We start from the raw sequence: 21,707 nt of genomic DNA on the forward strand, positions 1-21,707 counted from the left end.
AGGAAGCAGCTGGGGAAGGGAGTGGGGAGGCGGAGGGCCACAGCGGGCCTCACTCCACGGGATGGGAGTGCCCCACGTCCCTCAGCACCAAGGACCCACTCCAGAGACGCTAAGTCTCCCAGTGGGATCATGCAGGCAGAGGAAGGAAGAGCCAGGACCCAGGGCTGGGAGGCCTGGCAGGGACTCAGAGTAACCAACTGGATGACCTTGGGAACTGCTCCTCACTGCGCTTAGGCCCCCCACTACTGGGGTAAATCCTGACATGCCCACCTGCGGCTGGGCTAGGAGGCACTGGGCTAGGAGGCTTGAGTGCCGTTGTAGGATCTTGCCTCTGGCTTACTAGCTGTGTCACTCTAGACAGCCATTTAACTTTTCCAGCCTCAGTTTCTTACCTGAAAATAAAGTGCCTGCTTCACAGGGTAGTTGTGAAAAGTCACAACGTAAGGCCTGCAAAGCAATGAGCTCAAAATCTGGCACATAGTAAATGCATAATAAAGAAGTCAGGAGCCCTTATCAGCCTTCTGCCAGATGTGCGCAGCCCCAGGCCACCTGGAGTTACAATGCCAGGAACCCAGCCTACCCATGAAGCTCTGCTCCCACCCTCAAGGACCTCAAAGGGGCACATGTTGGTCAGAGCCACAGGACCAAGTGCTCCTGCCAGCTGTGTCCACTGACCATGGAGAGGACAAAGCACAGTACCTGCCCATTTTCAGAGGGGCTCTGGGTCCCAGGCACTGTACTAGTGCTTCCCACCTACTGTCTGGTTTTAGCTTCAACATGGCCCAGCAAGGCAAGTGCTGTGATCAGCCCAGTTCACAAATGCACCAAGTATCCTGCCCAAAGTCATCTGTTTATAAGAGTGGCAGAAAGATCTTAACAAGGGCCTGGACTTTGCAGCCCCTGCTTTCACACTGACCTGGAAATCCAGCACCAGGGTGAATTGGAAAGTAAGAATCTCCAGCCCCCTGGAGTCCACAACCCCTCTGGATTTGGCAAGCCCAACGCACAGCCTGAAGCAAGCCTTGCAAAAGAGTCGAAAGATGAAACTTGACCACCAGGGGGCTCCCATTTGAGCAGAAAGTCACAGGCCTCTGCACAAAACCCAGGAGTCGTCTTACCTTTAGCAATAAGGTAGGAAGAGCAGGACCTGGAATTGCCACTCTGAACACATCCCTGCCTCTCCCTGCATCTTGTGTTCACCTTCTGTAGAGCAAGGAACTGGGGCCAGGTGTGATCTAAGCTCTGTTGAACCAACTGTGCCCAATGACCCAATGACTACTGCAGCTCACAGCTTGGTCCCTGGAGACTGGGGGAGCTCTGTGTGCTGGATATGGCCCCTGATGCAAATTCTCCTGAATAAACAATATTTGAGGCTCCTGGACTCCTCATACAGTGGTTAAGACTAAAGCCTCTGCAGCCAGACTACCTGGATTCAAATCCTAGGTCTGTACTTGTTAGAGGTGTGACTTCACTCCTCTTTGCCTCAGTTTCCTTCTCTCTAAAGTCAGGATGATATCCACCTGCCATGGAGGATGGTTTATGAGTGTTAAATGAGTTCATGTGCATACGGCAGAGGACAGTGCATAGCACTCGGTGAGCACTCAATAAATGTCAGCCATTGTGATGCTTCTCAGACTTCTCAGACCTGGGGCTCTGAGTCAAACTTAATGAAGTTCATGGCAGGAAATGGAACTGAGTCCGGGATAAAAGAAAAGCCAGACAATGAAGACCATCTGACGTTATGCCACTGGAAAGCCATAAACCAGGCCAGCCTTTCTCAGAGGTGCTCTGAAAAAAGGGCTTTGTGATCAAGCAAGTTGGGAAGCAAATCTCCGCAGGGTGCTCTGCAGCGGGACGTCTGAGGGCCTTCAGTACCTCGGCGAAGCCTTTCTCGGTGACAGAGCACCCTGCTGTGCCAGTGCATGAAGGAACAAGCTGTGGGAGCCCTCAGCTAGACCAGGCTCCCACCGGCACACAGCACAGGGCCCAGCGCACAGCAATCCTGGGGATGCCTGCACACCTGTCAGTGGACATGGGCCACTTCTTACCCCACTCCTCCTCTCCCTACTCATGCCAAGCAAAATCCTGCTTCAGGACCTGCGTGCTGACCTTCCCCTCTCCCTGGAAGGCCCTGCACACAGACAGCCACGCGGTACTTCTCTCACTTCCTTCCAGTCATTTTATCAAAGATGACTTCCCTGGCTGTTCTATCAAAAACTGCATCAACCACCCATACCCATCACCCCGTGCCCATCCCCTGCTTTATTTCTTTTTGTACTTACCACCACCTGCCACGTGGTGTGTTTGTTTGCTCACTATCTTTCACCCACCCCACCCTGCTGCACTGAAATGGCAGCTCCATGACAGCAGGAACTTTGTACACTCTGATCACCACTATGTCCCCAGTGTCTAGCAAAGGACCTGGAACATAGTAAGTGCTCAGTAAATATTTACTGAATGAAGGAACAGATGCCCCCAAGCACCCAACTAGAGTCCTAACCACCCATTGTGCAGGTCAGAGTTCTCTGGCCAGTCTCTGGGTCGCCCATCCAGCTGTTTCCAACCTCCTCCCCAAGAACAGCTTTTCCATGCCACTTTAAGCAAGGACTCTGATCCCAGGCATCATTCTAGGAGCCCCACAGAGACCAGAATAGTTCACCTACCCACTGGGACTTCTTTCTCCTCTCTTCCAGTGCAAAATGGCTCTGGCCCAGGAGGTGCATAAACTCCACATCCCACCACAGCCAAAAGGAAAGAACCCAGTATCCAGAGCCCAATCTAAGTCTTGAGTTCAAATTCTGCTCTCCCACTTAGAGGCTGCATTAGCCTCAGACAGATAACCTTCCTGAGCCATGGTTTGCCCATCTGCAAAATGGAGACACACCTATCCCTTGAGCGGACTGCCATGAGAGGTTTTTAGGGACCTAGCAGGGCATATCCTCTCCTAACTTGCACCTATCCCTGGAGTCTCCTCTAGGTAAGTGCCTGCTGTGCGCCAGGACCCATGTCTGGCCAGCAGACCTAAAAAAAGCTAACACTTGAAAAGCACTTACTATGCACCAGGCACTGTGCACTCCTGTGCTTTACATATACTTACCCATTAACTTTGTGACAACCCCAGGAGGTAGGCACTGCCATGGCATCCACTTTATGAGGAAAGTCAGGCAATCAAGCTAACAAGGGTAGAGATGGCATTCAAACTCAGCTGGAAGCCTTAATTGCTGGTGGACCCCACTCCCCGCATACCTTGAAGAAGCCAATGATGCCCACGCCATAGGCCACACAGTACTTGTCCAGCAGCTCCCGGTTCCAGGCGTCCAGGTTGACGTACTTGAGGATGTTCTCATAGATGATGAGGGCAAAGCGGCCACGGCCCTTATCAGTGAGCGTAGGCATATCACCTTTGCCTGGTGCAATCTCTGTACGGTACTTGAAGCGGCTAGACTCGAGGATGGCCACCACCTCCTGGCCCAGCTGTGAGTAGAGGCTCTCCACAAACACCAGCACCAATGGGTCTGTGCGGGAAGGGATGGCCGCTTGCATGGGCTTGAGCGGCAGCAGGCGGCTGGGGGCCACAGGGGGTGGGTCCCCACAGTCAGGCTCGGGGGCATCCGCTGAGGGCTCCAGGCCCCGCTTCCAGCCATATAGGTAGTAGGCCGAGACAAAAACGCTGAACAGGCAGAAAATGAACAGCAGGAAAAGGACAGCCTGTGGGGACACGTGCCGACACAGCCTGCGGAGGCGCGCCAGGGCGGGCATGCTGGCCCCCGAGACCTCAGCCACCGGAGGCCCGGCCTGCCCTGGCCACCCCAAGGCCCCACGCAGGAGGAGACACTACAGCTGTCACTGACCAACAGATTCACAGAGATTTAACAAGCGAGGCCCTTGGTGGGCAGCAGGAGTGGGGATCCGGGCCCCTGGCCCTTCCTCCCAGCCAGGGGCACAGTCCACAGACTGGTTGCGCTCCTTCCTTCCTCTGTGCCCCTTTATGTCACCATGGCAAACCCCAACGTGGTCCTGTGCACAGCAGAAGTGCCCCCAGGGCGTCAGGGCCTCCTGGGAGGGCTGGGCAGTGGGTCGAAGGACACCAGGCAGGTGTGAGAGTGCCGCATGCCGCTCATTCGGTGGGGTCTCTGGGGCCAAGGCTGTGGAGAACAGGAGCGTCAGAAGGTAGAAAGTCAGAGTGTGATACCTGGGGGCCTGCTGACTGTGGGCACATAGGACCTGACCTAGGTGGGCCCGGGTTTAAGCCCTGTTGCCCAGCCTGGTCACATGACTTGGGGCAAGCTCCTTGCCTCTCTGAGCCTCAGCTGCCCCATCTGTGAAACAAGGCTGCCAATAATACCCACCTCATGCAAGCAACACTGGGGGAGCAAGCCCAATATGTGTATAAATCACTTAGCATAGTATCTACCTAGCATATGGTTGTCTACAATAGTAGTTGCTATTTATTATAATTATCAGAGACCAAGACCAGACCAAGAAAAACTTCGGAAGCAGGAAGGCGGAAGTGGTACAATACACATGGGCAAGGCCTGGGAGCTAGAGGTGGAATTCTAAATCATGACCAAACATCACATCCTCACGGCCCCCTCTGACTTACCTGCAGGGCATCCACAACCATTTCTCCTTCTGAATGGGCCCAGCAGCCCCACCCAACAGAGAAAGGTGTGAGGCTCCGGCAGCGCAGCCAGGCCAGGACTCCAACCCAGGGCTGTGACCCATCAGTGGCTTGGCTGTGCCAGAACTGAGGAGAAGAGAGAGGGAGATGCCCCTCTCCAGCAGCAGTGACCTCATCTGTGGATTGTAACTGAGTAAACGTGCTCAAGGAGCTCAGCAGAGCAACACTTCACCAGCAGCTGTTACTATTTGCCCCTAATGCAACAGGACCTCTCCTCCTCCAGGTCCGTGCCCACAGCCGCTCGTGCCAGCCGGGACAGCTGGTGATGAAACTCCCTACTCTGAGGATTCTGAGCTTACTGAGGCACCAGCAGGAAACCACGTCCCTCACTGGATCTGTCCACCCAGGCAGCTGGAGGCTGGGCTCCCGCTTCCCCCTCAGCCTGACGCCCCCAGGACATGCTGCCTGCAATGGTGTCACTGGACAGTTAATGAGGACCACACCTACACCCTTGAAACAAAGGCCCCCATTATTTCCTCACCCCAAACATCACCCCCTACCAAAGCCCGCCAGTCTCCCTCCAACAGGAGGGGAGGCAGATGCTGGAAGCCAGCAGGAGGTGGGCTTTCCTGGGCCGTGCGGCCAGGGTGGGAATGTAAGCCCAAGACCCAGCCTTGGGGATGAAGATCAGATCCCTCCCAGCCCCAGGGCTATATGGTGCGCCGGCTTGGGCAGAGCACAGGAGACCCAACTGCACTTCCAGGAACTGAGCCTAGAGGTGGTGACTGCAGAAGTGTGTAGAGAGCCCCCACTGAGAATTTCAATCCCAGTGCTGTTTATAATAGCAAATGCTCAACAACAGGGCATTATCTTCGGTAATTATTATGCAAACATGTGCTAGAATCTCAGGCAGCCATTCACAATACGTGGAAGAAGGACATTCACTGAAACAGAAACAGAATTACCATATATATTGTTACAGTGTAAAACACTTATAAAACAATATAGGCATAGCCATATTTCTGTTAAAAATTTTTATGCATAGGCCAGAAACTGGTGCTAAACCAAAAAAATAACCACTAACAAAGATTATCTCTGAGTGATTTTACTTTCCTTTTTTGTTTTCTAAAATTTCCACAATAATCATTATTTTTGTGAAAATAAGAGAAAAGTTTTTAAAAGATGTGCTCAGAAGCAAGAGGCAGGGGTGTGAAATGAGGACATACCTTGGACCCCACCCACGTCTGCTCCCAGTTCTGCCCTGACATGCTGTTGTACCCAGGGCACACTCTGCCCCTCTCTCGGCTTGCAGCCCATTAAAGAGGGGCTTGGATCAGATGATCTTCTGATATTCTGTAATTCAGTCCCTACTTCGTGCCAGCACCAATGGAGAACCCCAAGGCAGTTATGAAAACAGGCATTTACAATTCAGTGGGAACGTGACAGGGGGAGAGGGAGGGTATCCGAGAGCATGAGGGGCACTTAACTCCCCTGGGGGTGGGGTGGGGGGGCAGGGGCGCGGAAGGCTTCCCGGAGGAAGTGGGAAACACCACCTGAACTAACCAGAAGAACTAGGAAGAGTTGACCAGGGGTAGGAAGAGGGAGGAGCACATACCACATTTTGGAGATAAGGGAGTGTCTAGAACTTTCCAGCGACTCTGCAATCCCAGTTGAGAGCAGGGCAAGAAGGGGCAGGTTTCCTGGGTGGAGGCAGGAAGGCTGGGGTCATTGGTTCTGTTTATTCCCCGGTTGCCACCATGACCCATTACCACTAATAAGGGCAGCCCTCTGCCCTGGGCCACAGGGATCTCTACCCCTCAGTTGAGGACAGGAGCACAGTGAGTGGGGAGGTAAATCTGCTTGGGGGCACCTGCCCACTCTGGCCACCCAACCCACTTCCCCCACAGGCCTGGGCACTGTGGTCACTGGTCCTCAGTCAACTGTATGTATTAATGACGCAACCAGCAGCGTATCAGGTGTCTGGAGGTCATGGACCCCTATAGGAATCTGACATTTTCCCATAAAAAATAGGCATCTATGCTGGAAACTGTTGTGACAATTTCAAGGAGTCCAGACCCCACGCCATCAAGCCCATCCATGGACCCAAAGCCCTAGGTTAATAGAGCCTAAAGGTTACACGTGCAGACTGTGGCTTGCAGGGGTTACACAGTGGCTCCATTCAAACCCAAACCCCACCACCCAGTAGTTATGTAATCTTCAGCAATTTAATTTCTCGGTGCCCCCAGTTTCTTAATCTATAAAACAAGAAAACTTGACATACTTCCCAAAGTGGTGAATATTACATGGTTGACACGTATGAAGTGCTCAGAACCATGCCTGGCATACAGCACTGAATACAGTCAGCAGTATTATCACGCACTCTTGTTTCTTATGTAACATACTCGCCATGTGGGTAACAACTGGGCCCACAATGCACTGGCAAGTCAGCTCAGTTCTTTGTCTCTCTTAAGTCCCTGCCAACCTTTGGAATCCCAAACCCTCAGGTTTTAGGGGCTGCGGCCTTTCCCAGGGGCTGGGTGACTGGGCAGGGACCAGATGGTCAGAGGCCAGGAGGCCAAGGCCATGGCAAAGCCCGGGCCAGAGGAGGGATTAAGGGAGGAGACAGCGAACCAACTAGCCTATGTCCCCAGAGAAGGCCAAATACCTGAGGGTGGGCATACACGCATGGGGGGCAGTTGCTTTGTAAACAAAGTGCTAGCTACAAGCATGCTGGCAAGGGGGCCTCCAGCACTGACCCCACGGCAACCCCCTCAAAGGCCTGGTGCCACCCACTCAGGACTCTCCACACCCTCCATGCCCACCTGCATTCCAGAGCCCCTGTGGCTCAAGAGATGGAGAACTGCAGGGCTTCTACTCACAGGAGCTACCCAGGTCTCAAAGACAGCTGGTGGCCGAGGCCTCAGAGCATTCCTACCACCCTGGGCCTGTCTGGGCCTTGCCCACATCACCAGCCATTTTCCTCAACTCCAGCCTCACCCAACCAGTCACCAATCTTGGTCATGCATTTAGGCCTTTGCTAATCAAGTTCCCATTGCCTGGAATGCCTCCCCTGCCCCTTGGGACGCTTACTCATGCTTCAAGACCCCAGCTCCAATGTCATCACCTCTCTGAAGTCTTCTCCCCCCACTCCACCCCCTTCCTGCCCCACATCCCATTCCTCACGCTCCCACCTTATCCCCACTCCATGGTGGGAGGATGAAAACCAGGACCCTCAGGCCAAGAGAGGGCACAGATGTGTGTCCTTTGGCTTGCACAGCATTTTCTCTTTAATTTGACATTAGTTACCAACATTCTAAAATCAGGAGATTTCACGTGAAAGTTAGAACATCTAACTTTTCTATAAAAAGAGCCTTGAAGACAGCACTGGGCATACATGCCCACTGGCCCTCAGCTTAGGCACTTACAGCACAGGCCTCACACGGGCCAGCCAGGTGCTTTTCCACTAACACAGCCCACAGCCAACTTATTTCCCTCCTTGGCTTCCTGCACAGCCCCTGGGTGCACATGAGCACATGGTCCGTGCGAAGCAGGCTCAGAGGCTTCCACCTGCAGCTTTGCACTCTGTGGCCTGCAGATGCTGGAGCAGGAGCAGGACCAGGACCCACTGACCCCACCGTGCCTGGAGCCTGGCACACAGTGGCCCTCCACAAATATCAATTTTCTTCCTTTCCCGTTTCCACATGTCTGGGGGCCTCAAAGGGCAGGGACAAGCCTGATTCATCATGGAAGCTCCCACCACTTTCCCCAGGCATAGGTCCTGACTGAGGACTCAGAGTATGAATGAATGAGCTGCTGTTACTAGTCCTGATTATAGGCATGGAGGCTAAGGTTACAAGGTGAAGTGACCTGCCACAGTGACATAGGAAACTGTTAAATCTTGGCTCAACCAGGTTTCCTTTCTGACTTCAAATTTGGCCTTTAATTCCTCCATGAAACTCAGGGATTTCTGTAAAAAAATAACAACATAATACCATTACAATTATCATTTTATTTTCCCCGCTACCATGTATTGAGCATTTACCATGAGCCTGGCACTGTGCTATGCACTTTTATATACCTTATCTTATCTAATCCTTACAACTAATACTGTCATTATTCACATTTACAATTGAGGAAAATCAGGTTTAGAGAGGTTAAGTCACTCGGACAAAGTCACACAGCTAGTCAGTGGCAGAGCTGAAATCTGACCCTGGACCCCCATAAGGATGAGATGGCTCCAAAGTTGCAGAGGAACCTTGGCTGAGATGGGGGAGCGCATGAGGAGGGGTCAGCCACTGAGGCCTCCAGCCCTCAGCCAGGCTCTCTCTGTGCTCTCCCAGCCCCAAGCCCAGCTCTCCCTGCCAAGGTGCAGGAGATAAGAATGAGATGCTCTGGTAGTCAAGGAGACACCATGACAACACCACACTTTCAGAAACGCCACAGTAACGGTGGCCTCTGCTCTGGAGTCATAAGTCACTCTCTACCCTGCCCTTTACCACAGAACGTTCTGGTTTCCCCACAATCCTCTCTAGGCCCCAGAGGTACAAGGGCCTTCTCAAGACCAAGCTGTCTGGAGATTAGAGCTGGAGAAGGGGTCCAGGATGAATAGGTGGGCTAGAGAGGCGAAACCAAGAGTTTCCAGAGGCCGAGCTTCCTGTGCCTTCCACAGCAACATGCACTGAGTGACCCAACTCCCATGTACTTGTTCCCAACTATGTGCAGCAGGCCTCCCGTGAAGGGCTGGACGCACCACCCTGCTTCATCCCAACAACCTGGCAGGTAGCAGTGCAGGGGCTGCTAGTACCACATTAAGGATCAGGTGGGGGCCAGCCTACCTATTTAAATCTTGCTTCCATTATTTACTAGTCTTGTAACCTTTGAGCAAATCTCTCAACCTGAGCCTCGGTTTCCCCAAGTGTAAAGAAATGGTTTATCTATCTTGCAGAACTGTTGCCAAGACCAAGAGAGAACATGTGTGTGAAACAGTTCAGTGCCTGGCACACAGTGATATAGGCTAATAAAATAATTATCCATTTAACAGATTTGGAAACTGAGGCTTAGGAAGGAACTGGCCCAAGGTCACATAACAAATTAATAGTAAATCCAGAAAGAGGAAGCGAGGTCAGGTTTGGGAGCACACTGGAAGTCAGGGGCAGGCAGATGATCCATTCCCTGTCCTCTCAGTCTGTACTTACCGAGCACCACCATATCCAGCATGGCGCCAGGCAGGGATAAGGCAGGCCATGGCCCCAAGGTTTTACAACTCCAGTGTGCTGCTCTGCAGGTGAATGTCCCATAGTCCCACATGGTCCCCCAGCCCAGACTGTATTTCCTGCCTAGGTCATTCCTGACTGTGCCTCCTAAGTTCCCCACATTCCCATGCACATAAACACCCAGGCAAATGCACATAGTGTTGACATGTTCAATGGTGTCATCCCAGGTATGTGGGCCACAGGCATAGGCATGGGATGGGAGGCTAAGAGGAGGTGCAGGCAGGCTCCAAAGTCTCTGAATGGGTGCCCAAGTTTGGGAGAGGAGAGGTGGCTGCAGCCCCAGCCATGGTAGCTTCCCTGAGATGCCAAGGGCACTCCCACAGCTGACCCAGCTCCTTGCAGCTTGTCACCCCCACAACACAGTCATACCACCACCCACTATCCAGCCACACCCCATAGCCTCCACCAGGCACCCTGCCCCAGCCTGCCCCACCCACCATGCACAGTGTAGCAGAGAAAATCCTCCACAGTTGCTTCCCAGCTGTGCAGGTATGTCTCCAGTGCAATTACACCCCTAGGAGGCTGAGACCAGAAGCAAATCCTCCTCTGCTGGAATTCTCTGCACACCCCATCCCCCACAGCCCAGCAGTGTTGCCTGGCTGGGAGCCAAGCTGCTGCCCGTCACCAGCTGAGAGCCCAGGGCCACCACCAAGGGACTGTCGGCTGTCTGGCTCAGGCCTCAGGGTCACAGCATGTGCAGTCCACCCTGCAGAGAGCACATGGGGACACTGAGGCCCAGAGAGAGAAAAGGACCCCCTGGGTTGTACCAGCCAGGCCTACCCAACCCCGACCTACATTAGAACCATTTTCCTGTCCACTGAAATCCTGCCCATCCTCCCCCCCCAAGGCCAGCCTCAGCCGGGTGTGGGTATCCAAGTCCTAGGTAAGTTCCCCTCTGCAACCCACCACACACACAGTGCCAGATTTACACTGCCAGACACCAGCTGCTCTGGGGCACAGTCTCAGATGTCACGTCTAGGACATTAGTCTCCCAACTTCACCGAACGCTTTCGAAGGAAAAGCAGCCTCCTACCGTGGGAGATGCTCAAGAGCAATGTGCCCTTGTCATTTATCTTCCCTCTTTTGAATCTCCTATGAAGACTCTCCAAACTAAATATACTAATCATATGACCGTTCATGTATTAGACACGACATGCCTGTACTACAACACCAGTATTTAACCCTTACACAGCACCATGACCTACATACATTCCCCTCATTTTACAGATGAGGAAACTGAGGTCCAGAGGGAACCCATGCCTTGCTCCAGCCCACAAGCTAATGAGTGGGCATCAGGATCCAGCACAGAGCCGCTGGGCTTGACAGCCTGGGCTCATCATCCCGCAGCCACATGGGCCCTCTGTGCCCACTGGGGACGGCTAGCACACCCCACATCCCCTTCTTGGCTACCTCTGAATGGTACTCTTTCTGTTTTTGTTTTCATCCATTTTATGTGTATGTAAACATCAAAGCAGCTCCTAATGATCCTTCTAAGAAGCAGACCCACAAATCATCAAGCAAAGCAGAAAGCGCTGGTTCGGTCCAGGTTCTCACCCTGGCTTTGCTCTGGGTTCCCAGGCAGGGAATTCTCTACAAAAAGCCTCAGGAACTTAGACCCCGTTGGCTGAGAATTTGTCTTTCTTCCAACAAGGCCTGAGTTAAGAGGTAACCTTTGTACCAGCTCTGAAGAAAGAGTTTAACCGAGCAAACAAACGAGACAGTTTGCAGAGAGGGGCAGAATGGGGAGCATGACAGGTCAGGACCAGCTGCCCTCCTGTCCCAGGGACAAAGTGCTCTACAGTCCCACAGAAGCTCCTAACGCAGACAAGGTGGGCAGGCCCCTCACAAGGTATGCTCTCTGTTAGCCCATGAGCTTCCCCAACTCCAAATCCATTTACAACAGTCAAATCCATTCCTATTTTTTTTAGGCTTATATCATAGACACTCAAAAGATCTTATTTCCTTGCAAATATCACATAACCTCCCTTGCTGACAGCAGCCAGCAGTGACTGAGCACCTGTTAACACACCAGGCCATAAGGGCTGCACTGAGAAGGGTCCCTGATTTGCCACCTCCAGTCCTCGCACCTTGACAAGTGGTATCAATGATATATGCATTTTTACAGATGAGGAAACCTAAGCTCAGAGGGTAAGCAACAGACTTAAGATCACACAGATGGGCAAAGGTGGAGCTAGATTGCCCCAAACCAGCCCACCTTGGAGCCCCTGCTTGTAACCTCTATAGAGTCCTGCTGCCCAGCATTCCACACCGTCCAGAGCACACCCAGAGAGGCTTGCTACAGGTGATCAGATCCTACTGGATCAGATCCGACTGCCTAACTGCAGGCTGGCCCAGCTTCTCCAGCAACGCAAAAGCCTCCACCGGCAGAGAGGGGTACCACAGGTCCCCAGAAAGGCAGGACCTCAGCCAGAGGGTCCTCATCTTCCCCTGCCCTGGGAGCTTCTGTCATGCCATACAGGCAGGGACCCCCATGAGAAAGAGGGGCTATCTCCATGCTCCAGACAGAGGCTTCATGCTAAGAAAGAGGAGAGGCTGGAGTGGGGGTCCAGAGCAGGAGATCTCCGCTAACAGGGACAAAGCGAAGGACAGTGGCGACTGGCATGCCTGACATGTCTGCTCATGACTTCATTGATTGGTCATTTCCTTCCAATAAGGTAGAAACAAGTTTATCATGCCTTGAACTTCTCCCAAGTACAAGCATTGCAGAGAAGCCAGGGAATACTGGTCAGCCCCAGCCCCTGACCTCCTGCATGCCCACCCCAGGTTGTCAGATGCCTCCCAAAAGGTTCTGAGAAGGAGGTGTACTTGGAGGGTCTCCATCTCATGGATGCAGAAGGCAAAATCCATGTAGCCTGGAGTCATATCAGCAATCCCAGTGCCTCCACTTGCTCCCTGGGTGCCTCTGGGGGAGACCCTTCCCTTCTCTGAGCCTCCTTCCTCAGTCGGCCAGTGCAGGTGTAGACTAGATCTGAAGACCACCTGGGTTATGGAACCCTTTGGGAACCTAATGAAGGCTGGTAGTGGACTCTCCCCAGACAGTTACCACATTCCACGCAAATTCAGGGTGGCTGTGACCAGCCCCCACTGAAAGCAAGACCATGGAAACTCTCTAGGGGTCCCTCTGGCTTTGATAAGCTGTGGACAGGACAGAGGCCATGAATGTCTAAACATCTGGACCTCACCACTTCAGCTCCCTCCATGGCCATGTGGTAAACCTACTCTCCGACCCATTGGCTTCAGTAAGTTTGCAGGCTTGCCGAGCTATCAGGAGAAGCTACATAAGAGGCTGAACCCTTCCTTCCCATCACTCAGCTGCTGTTGCCTTCTCCCTGGAGCAGCCCTGGGAGCTGGGACACTTGACAAACCTGCAGATAAGACCCAGTGTCAGGCACTAGCCTGTCTCAACCCCTGCACTCCTGGGCCCCTCCTGCCTGGGAGAGAAATGCTCACACTGCAGGTACACATAGATCCAGGTACACATAGATCCAGGTACACATAGATCCAGACAGACCTGGGAAGACTAGACAGGAGGAAGGGGATTAGGGAATATGGTCAGAGGATACAGGGAGGCCAGGGAGAGAAGGACAAGATCCACCAAAGCTCCAGGCAGCAGCCCCTCGGCTCCACTTCACTTCGCCGTGGCCTCTTACTGGCTCTACGCTCCTCACTTAACACTTGTGCTTGTTCACCTAATCCCAGAGGCAGGACAAATGGCATTACTGTCAGCCCAGTCTCCTGAGAGGGAGGGAGAAGGTGGCCCTAAGGCTCCCTGAGCCACTAACCACACTCCTGGAAGCCTCCAGCCCCCTCCCCACGCCACACACACACACACACACACACACACACACACTGTCCCTTGCCAAAGGACACCACACACACACACACACACACACACACACACACACACTGTCCCTTGCCAAAGGACACCACACACACACACACACACACACACACACACACACTGTCCCTTGCCAAAGGCCACCAGCCCCTACCTCCTATAGGATGTCCTGTCCGATTCTGCCCCACATCCAAGGACCCTGCAGCAGAGGATGCCTCCCACCTGGAAGTGCCTTCTAGAGAAGAGGGGAAAGCACGTCCCCAACCCTCATGCCAACAGGCCTCCTGGTTCCTCCCAAGAAAGGTGGCAGCCAGCAATGGAGGAGTCTCCCGGGCAGCAAGGACACCTGGGCTCTAGCTGCAGCTCTGCTTGACTTCCTATGTGACCCAAGCAAGGCCCTTCCAACCTCCAGAGCTGGTTCCCCACCTGTCCTGAGAAGAAGAGGAAGAAGGCCAGCTGGTGGTCACAGTGTCTGTGATGCTGGCTTCTGGCCATCGCCTCCACCCCCGCTCAGCTGCCAGGCCCTGCCACACCCTGCAGAGGAGTAAGAGCAGTGCGCACCCTGTGCTGGAGAGTCAAGGTGCTGGGAAAAGGCTTTTGGAAGCCCAGAGAGGAGAAGCACCTTGGCAATGGTCACACAGGCAGCTGGAGAAGGGCCAGGCTAGCCTAGATTTGCTCTTCAGCAGCAAACGCATAAGAGTGCTCACCTGCAAAAAAAATGCCTATTTAAAGGACACTAAGGAAAGAGCATGGGAGACTTGCTAATGGCAGGATTTCAGGCCCCTAGAACAGCAGTAGAAAAAAAGAAGGATGGTATGTTTACACATGTGGAGCTTGGGGATAGAGACTGGCTGACTGTCCAAGGTCCCCTCCTGTCACACCTTAAGGGTGGTCAAGGATCCGGCCAGTCCCAGGTAAACCCTAGGAATCCCTGTGGGAATCAGCGGCCTGGGCCACCTCTTAACAAGTTATCTGCAGCCCAGCTGCCAGGCCCTGCAGTGGTGATCAGGAGGGTAGCCCAGATGGCCGCCCCGAGACCAGGCTGCCCACAAGACACAAAAGCCTTGGGGAAGTTGAAAAGCCTCCAGGCCTTGTGACCTCAAGGGAAGCCAGGGGCACGGGGGGCAACAAAGGGGAAGGGAAAGCTCTGAGGCACTAGGAGCAGAAGCTCTCTGATCTCCTGGAGACTGGTGGGCATGACATGGGGCCTGCTGAGACCAGGCAGGCTTACTCAGGGCACACATGAAAGTGGTCTCATCCCTCCCGACTAGCTGGGCTTGTCACCACGACAGGAGCCGCTGCCAACATGCCTCGGGTGTGAGGGGCTCAGCATGCTTATGTGGTGGCACAGCTGGCAGGGGAAGGGGCTGGAGGTGGGGGAGGCAGAGGGGAATGCCTCGCCGCCTCTGGCACACAGACAGCTAGAGAGCAGAAACAAGAGTGAAGAGCGCCAGGTGACCTACTTACACAGGAGCCCAAGAGGCCGCAGTGAGACTCCAGAAGGAGCTCACAGAGGACCCTGCTCCCCCAGGCTCAGAGACGGGAGCACTAGTCCCAGACCAGGGCAGGGCGGGGTGAGTGCTGCACAAGCGCCAGTCTCAGCACTGCTGGGCACCTGCCTCACAGAGTAGGTGCTGTGCCCCGCGGCCCCAGGGAGGGAGTGCTGCCTGACGTCTGCCTCTGAGGGCCTCACCTAGGCCCAGCCTTGCACTAACCTGCCAGTGACCCAGTCAAACCACTCCCCTCCACTGCTCCTTCACCTCACCCATTTTCTGGGCCTTGTTTTGTTTACCAGTAAAATGGAGTAGCACCAGACGATGCCACAGCCCATCCCCAGGAATGGGCACCACGGCTCCCACTCACTGACATCCATCAACCCATCAGTTACCATTCTTCAGGCAGAAAACACATTATACAATGAGTCGACATAAATGTGTGCCAGACCCTTTGCTAAATGCTTGACCTCCACTTCATCAGGGCCTCATCTTACCAATGAGGAAACTGAGGCTCATGGTAGTTAAGCAACTTGCTAAGGCTTCCAGTTGGTAAGTGCTTAGCTGAGATTTGAACCAGTGTCTGGCTTTAATCCTACATTCCATGGCATCAGCCCAGATAACCTAAAACCCACTAGGGCCTGGAAGACGCCATCAGGTCTTTGCACCTCCCACATCTTCGGGTGCACAATGCTGAAGCTGACATGAACGGCAGACTGGTGGAGGCCAAGAGCAGGTGGGCAGGGATGGAAAGCCACATGGGTGCTGAGCATCTGCAGGCCAACCAGCCTCCAGCCCAGCCAGCTGTCCACCACTGTGGCTATAATGTCCTCATCACCATCAGTACACCAGAGCCGTGGCTGTGCCAGCTTTTAATCATTATGCAGAAGCAAACCCTTTTCACAGACATCACTTTGGTCATGTGACAACCCTGTAAGAACATAGCAGGGATTTCTTCTGCTTTTCACAAATGAGGAAAGTGGGGTTCCCAGAGGAGCAGTGACTTCCCAGAAAGCACACAGGGAGGCAGTGTTTAAGAGTGAACTTAGCACTCCCATTGACTGCCTCCCAGGCCAGAGTTTTGTCTACTCCTTCATGCCCTTGACTTCTCAGTTCAACCGGCGCTGATGGGCCTTTCGGGCAATACCAATTCTCACAGCTCACCCTGCAGGCATTACAGCAGCACCTCACGTGTCATCTCACTTCACCATTATGACATCCTCGAAAATTAAGTGCTTCTACCATTTACATTTCACAGATGGAGCCACTGAGGCTCAGAAACGTGGAATACCTTGCCCAGGTCAAGGGCTAACAAGCGGCAGAGCTGAAATGCAAACAAGTCAGTCTGGCTGTCTGGCCCCAGATCAGAACCTCCATGCTGCACTGCTCTGTCTGGCACTAGAGGGTACAAAGACCAGACCCACCCAAATAGTGAGTGTGCCTGGCAGGTTATGGCAAGATTATGATAATAGGAGGACAAACAAAGCTCCTGGAGAGCCCACACGACAGAGGTTGTTACAAATGTCTGGGCAGGAGGCCAAACGTCTGAGCAAGGGACACGGAACAGAAGGAGGTGACAGATAGGAGGGAGGCAGCCTTATGAGACCTTGGTCAAGTGCCTTGCGCTCTTACCCAGCTATTAGGAAAGTCCCTGGACTATCTCCAGAGCTCCCTCCATCCCTTAAAACCCTCAGACCCTGGGAAAACAAGCAATGCCTGGTGACAGCCTGGCTGTGAGCCCTAGGGAACTCGGAAATGTCCTTGGCTGTCCTGGCATGCTCAAATGCTGGGAAATAGGCCTGCAAAAGCACAGGGCTTGGTTGGCATGCCTGGGCACCACTGGAGTGTAGGTCCTGAGAGGGCCACATTCTGTCTGTTGTCGACCTCTCCATGGCTCCACAGGAATAAGCACCTCCCAGCCTGAACCCAGACCAGGAACCGGCATCAAGTCCAAGTGCCCAGTGGAATGCCACTCCAGGCTCGCCCTGCCCCAGCTGGCCCTTTCCAGAGCCCTATATGCAACTCAAGTCCCCTCAACATCACCCACCCCTCAAAGCCCCATACTCACATTCCCTAAGGTGAGCCTCTGGGATGTAGAGACAAGGGATCCCGCAGGACACCTGAGGGAAAATGACCGCCCCCATCCCCAAGGGACCTGTGCAAAGTGGAGGCTACCCACCCACACCAAGTCAGTGAAGACCCTCAGCTGCGGACAGGCAGGAGGGTCCATGAGGGCCAGCCCTTGGTTCTCACTCTGGCAAGTGGAAGGGGCTGAGGGACTTGCCAAGAGGACTCAGGCTAAGTCTCCAAATCACAGCAGCTCCCTTCAAACCATACGTGTAATACGCTCCTTACTCAATACCTCCCTCCACGGCTCCCACCGCCCACCAGGCAAAACCCCTTAGCCTGATCAGTGACCCAGGTCCCTGGTACTAATTGCTCCTGTCACTGCATGTGGGATATGCCTGGGCATTTGCCAAGCACCTAGTGTTCATTGCTCACTTAAGCCTCATAGCAACATGGTAATTGCACGGAGGTTGAACCATGGTTGGCCTATTTTCACAGATGAGACTAGTGAAGTTCGGAGGGGTTACTGCACCAGCCCAGTCTCACAGCCAAGCAGCCGAGCAACGCTTTGCACCCAAGCCTGGACTCCCAGCCTGGGTTCTTAGTCACTGTGCCATGGGGCCCCCTCAAGTGCTCCCTTGCCACCCTCAGGACCCTGGGGTCAGCTCAACACTCTATGTATGTTTAGGGAAACCAAGGCACAGAGGGAAAGCTCATTCTGTTGGTAGCAGAGCCAGTGCAAGGCCTGAGGCCTCCAATCCCCCTTCCAGGGCTCTCCCTGCCCACACCCCAGAAGGAGCTCCTCCCCAAGAGGCATGCCAGGAGGAAAGGCTGGGACCACCACCATGATACTGAGTCCTTAGAATCAGCCTTTTCCCCTCTGTCCAGAAGGAAGGAAAAAGCAGGAGGCTTGGGAAGAAAGAGAAGATCATGAAGGGCTCGGGAAATATCTGTTCTCATGTAGTAGGTCCTCAGAGTTGGGGGAGATCCTACAGGGCACCTCTCGCACCCCCTGTGGGAAGCATCCCTTAACAACAGACACACGCAGGCCCAGGACCGATCTCTACCCATGGTTCCCCACCCCAGCGTATGCTCCAAGTTAACATGCCTGACCTGAAATCTCCATCTCTCTCCCCAAGCCTGCTTGGCCTGCAGGTTCCCTGTCTACTGAGACAGGCAACAGTGTCCTTCCAACCTCTCAGGCCAGAAGCCTTGCCGTCAACATCCCCCTCCTCTCATATCCCATATCTGACCTGTCAGCTCATCCTGCAAAGTCAGTCCAATCCAACCACTGGTTGCCTCCCCGACCATCCTTGCATTGAGCCATCTTCCCTCACCTGGGTGACTGTAACAGCCTCCTGACCAGACACCTGGCTTCCACCCTCCCATCTCTCCACCAGGTAGCCCCCTCCATCTCTTGTAAATGTACCTTGAAACAATTCAGACCTTGGCCCCAACTCCTCAGCAGTTTCCTCTTTTAACTCAGATGAAACATGAAGTCCTCTCAATGGGCCAGGAGGTCCTACATGATCTGCCCTCCACACTCCCTCTGGCCCCCACCCCCTACCAGGATCACTCTTATTCTTTCTGCCCCAGCCACACCCACCTCCTTGCTGCCCCTCAGACGCACCCCGCACCCTCCTGTCTCAAAGCATTTGTGTTGCTGTGCACTCTGCCTGGAATGCTCTTCCCCAGACACCTCGTGGTTTCCCCTCCATACCAGAGGCTGCTGTCTTCTCACCAAAGACTTTCCAGGACCACCCAACACAGCAGAGCCACTCGCATAAGTCCCACTTTCTACCCCCAACCCAGCTTTACTTCTCTTCCAGGCATTTCTTGCCCCCTGGCAAATAGCTGGCATTGAACTGTGTTCCTTGGTCTGCTGATATAGCCCATCACTAGAATGTCAGCCCAAAGTCCAAAACAAGGACACAGACTGTTTCTTCACTGCTGTAAGCCCAAGGCCTGGAACAAAGTAGATGATTAAAAAATGTTGAATGAGGGGACTACTGTCTCCCTCCCCTGAACACACCTTTTGTTTTCTGCAGCCTGGAGGCTGATCTGATACTCCACCTGTGGCAGCCGCAACCCTGAGAGTGGGTGCATGAAGAGCGTCAGTCAAACCCAGCCCTGTCCCATGACTAGTGACCACTTGGACCAGAACAGAGTGTACCCTGGTCCCTGTCTGACACCTCTGCCCACCCTTCTGGCCACTGAGGGAGACGTTCTGGGTCTGACTGCCGGCCCAGAGTGGGGCTGCAGCTGCGAGCAGGAACACGGACAGGGCGCTGCTTCTCTCCCTACCAGTGCGGCTGGGGTCCAGAGCTGACAAAGGCTCCCCGGTGCCCCCAGCAGGAGGAGGTGGTGGAGGGAGGCCTGGTGCCATGCCTGCCCTTTTCCTGTTGTCAGCAGGAGGACCATCAGAAGGAAGCTTTGTTCTCGAAGTAAAGAACATGAAGCCCAGTGCCAGGCAGAAACAGGCACAGAGGCAGCTGGACCATCAGAGACAGTTTAAGGAAAAACAAAAAAACGGGATGGAGGACGTTTGAGGGATAATCTGCACACCCAACCGGTTTCATGCCTCCAGGGTGGCTATGACGCTGGTAGCTTCACTTTCCCAGGCCCTAAACTCAAGGATGTCACAGACAATGAGACGATGGTCCCAGCTGGGTGATCAGGCACTGACCCTGCAGAGGGAGGTGGGGACAGAAGAGTGCGGCGTGGCCTGGGAGTCTGAAAACCTAGGGTCCAGGCCTGGCTTTTCATGGAAGAGTGTGACACTGGGAGAGTCCCTCCCTCTACGCACCTCAGTTTACTAATCTGTAAATGGTTTGTCCATGCCTACACTTGAAGCCTTAGCCTGCTGGCCACAATAGGATGCCCCACAGCCTGTGGCCAGGTTGCTGGGCTGCCAACGTTAGTCCTCCAACCTCTCTGGGCTCAGGGCTTAAATCCACAGGTACAGCCGCTGCTCACTCTGATTTGTACTTCCAGTTCGCCTCCTCTCCTGACAGCAGGGCTACAACCTGAAGAATGAGACACTGGCACCTGCCCCAACACCCTCTTGTCATCCTCTCCAAGACACTTTCAGCAACAACCACCAGAAGGAGTCCAGCATGTTAGTGCTCAGAGGGCAAAAGAGAAACTCAAAGAGGGAAGGGGATGTGGTGATGTCACACAGCACAACTGCCACCCAAGGGTCTTCCCCACCAGCCTTGTACTCCATGGGTTAAGACAGGGTCCTCCAAGCATGTCTACAGACCCCTGTCTGAATCTGCTGGATGGTGGGAGGCTGTACCCTAAACTGAAGGACTCAAAGGTGGGGAACAGAAATCTGCATGTATTGTTAACAAGCTACCCAGGTTTTTCTTGCACCCGGATCAATTGTGACCTCTCAACTAAGACCTCTTCCAGAAGGAGACATCTCAGCCTGGCCTGGAGAGACAGTTAAGATTTCAATTAAAAGAGCAAAATAAACCTTGGACAGACAGACAGCTGGACAAAGGAACCAATGGATGAAGCAGTTACTCTAGGAAGAGAATACACAGAGAGAGGCTCGAAGGAGGGCAAGCCCAGTGCAGTGAACACCTGCACTGACCGCCTCTCCCCGCTCCCCAGGATACAGAGGTCTGGGCTTGACGCCCTCTGAAGGCTGCACACCCCAGCCACCCGCTCCCACAAAACTCCTCCAAGCTCCCTGGGAGAGTGAAATGCGGGGGCCTTCACAGGTGAGATGTCGCTCTTCTGGGTCACACTGCAGCATGGACACAGCACCTTCCATGACTTTACCCGCAGCCTAAGAAGCTGCCTGGGCCAGTGGCTGAGCAGCCACAGCTTATCTGGAAGGGGGATTCGGGACCATGGCACAGGCCGATCCAGAGGCCTCCATCAAATGGACCCTTCACAGCTGGCAGGGACACACAGCCACACCTAATTCATGGAGGAAGCACTTCTAATGCACTTGTCGTGTACACAGTCCTAAGCCAGAGCCAACACTTGGAGGGACACAGAGATGCGCCAGCCCCACCCTCCATCACCCTCAAAGTGCCCACGGAGCAGCCAGATGAGGCACTACAGTGACGAGAGAGAGCAAGCCCGTATCTTCAGGACAGACAGGGTTGCAAATCCAGGTGCCAGAAAGATGGGCAAGTATGCAAAGTGGCTAGTCACGGATGAGGCGAAGGGATGTGCCTCACCTCCAGTAGCAGCCGCTGGAGAACAGTTTTCTGATCTTCCCATTTGGGAAGTAAAGTCAGAAATTAGGATTTTTACATAAAATCTCCTATTGACAACTAGCTCAATTTTTGGCATGAGTGAAGCAAAATCTGCCCATGGGGCAGATGCGGCCTGTCAGTCTGTGGCCTCTGTTACCTTTAAAACGACAGAGAACACAC

The 21,707-nt window shown here is 53.7% G+C and overlaps 1 protein-coding gene across 6 annotated transcripts in view; it reads right to left on the reverse strand.

Annotated features, from left to right (window-relative positions):
• NDST1 (N-deacetylase and N-sulfotransferase 1) overlaps positions 1–21,707 on the reverse strand; it is a 102,864-nt gene that overhangs the window by 70,706 nt on the left and 10,451 nt on the right. For 4 of the 6 annotated variants that reach the window (XM_036994121.2, XM_017674686.3, XM_073230619.1 and 1 more), the window contains exon 2: positions 3,247–4,145. In XM_036994121.2, coding sequence (XP_036850016.1) covers positions 3,247–3,759 — 513 coding nt within the window. In that variant the 5' untranslated portion in view covers positions 3,760–4,145. Of the gene's footprint in view, positions 1–3,246; positions 4,146–4,603; positions 5,051–6,236; positions 6,322–21,707 lie in introns of those variants that run through there. The other 2 variants (XM_017674687.3, XM_017674688.3) reach the window with 2 other exon arrangements.

The sequence above is a fragment of the Manis javanica genome, chromosome 1, assembly GCF_040802235.1.
Source record: "Manis javanica isolate MJ-LG chromosome 1, MJ_LKY, whole genome shotgun sequence".
NCBI lineage: Eukaryota > Metazoa > Chordata > Mammalia > Pholidota > Manidae > Manis > Manis javanica.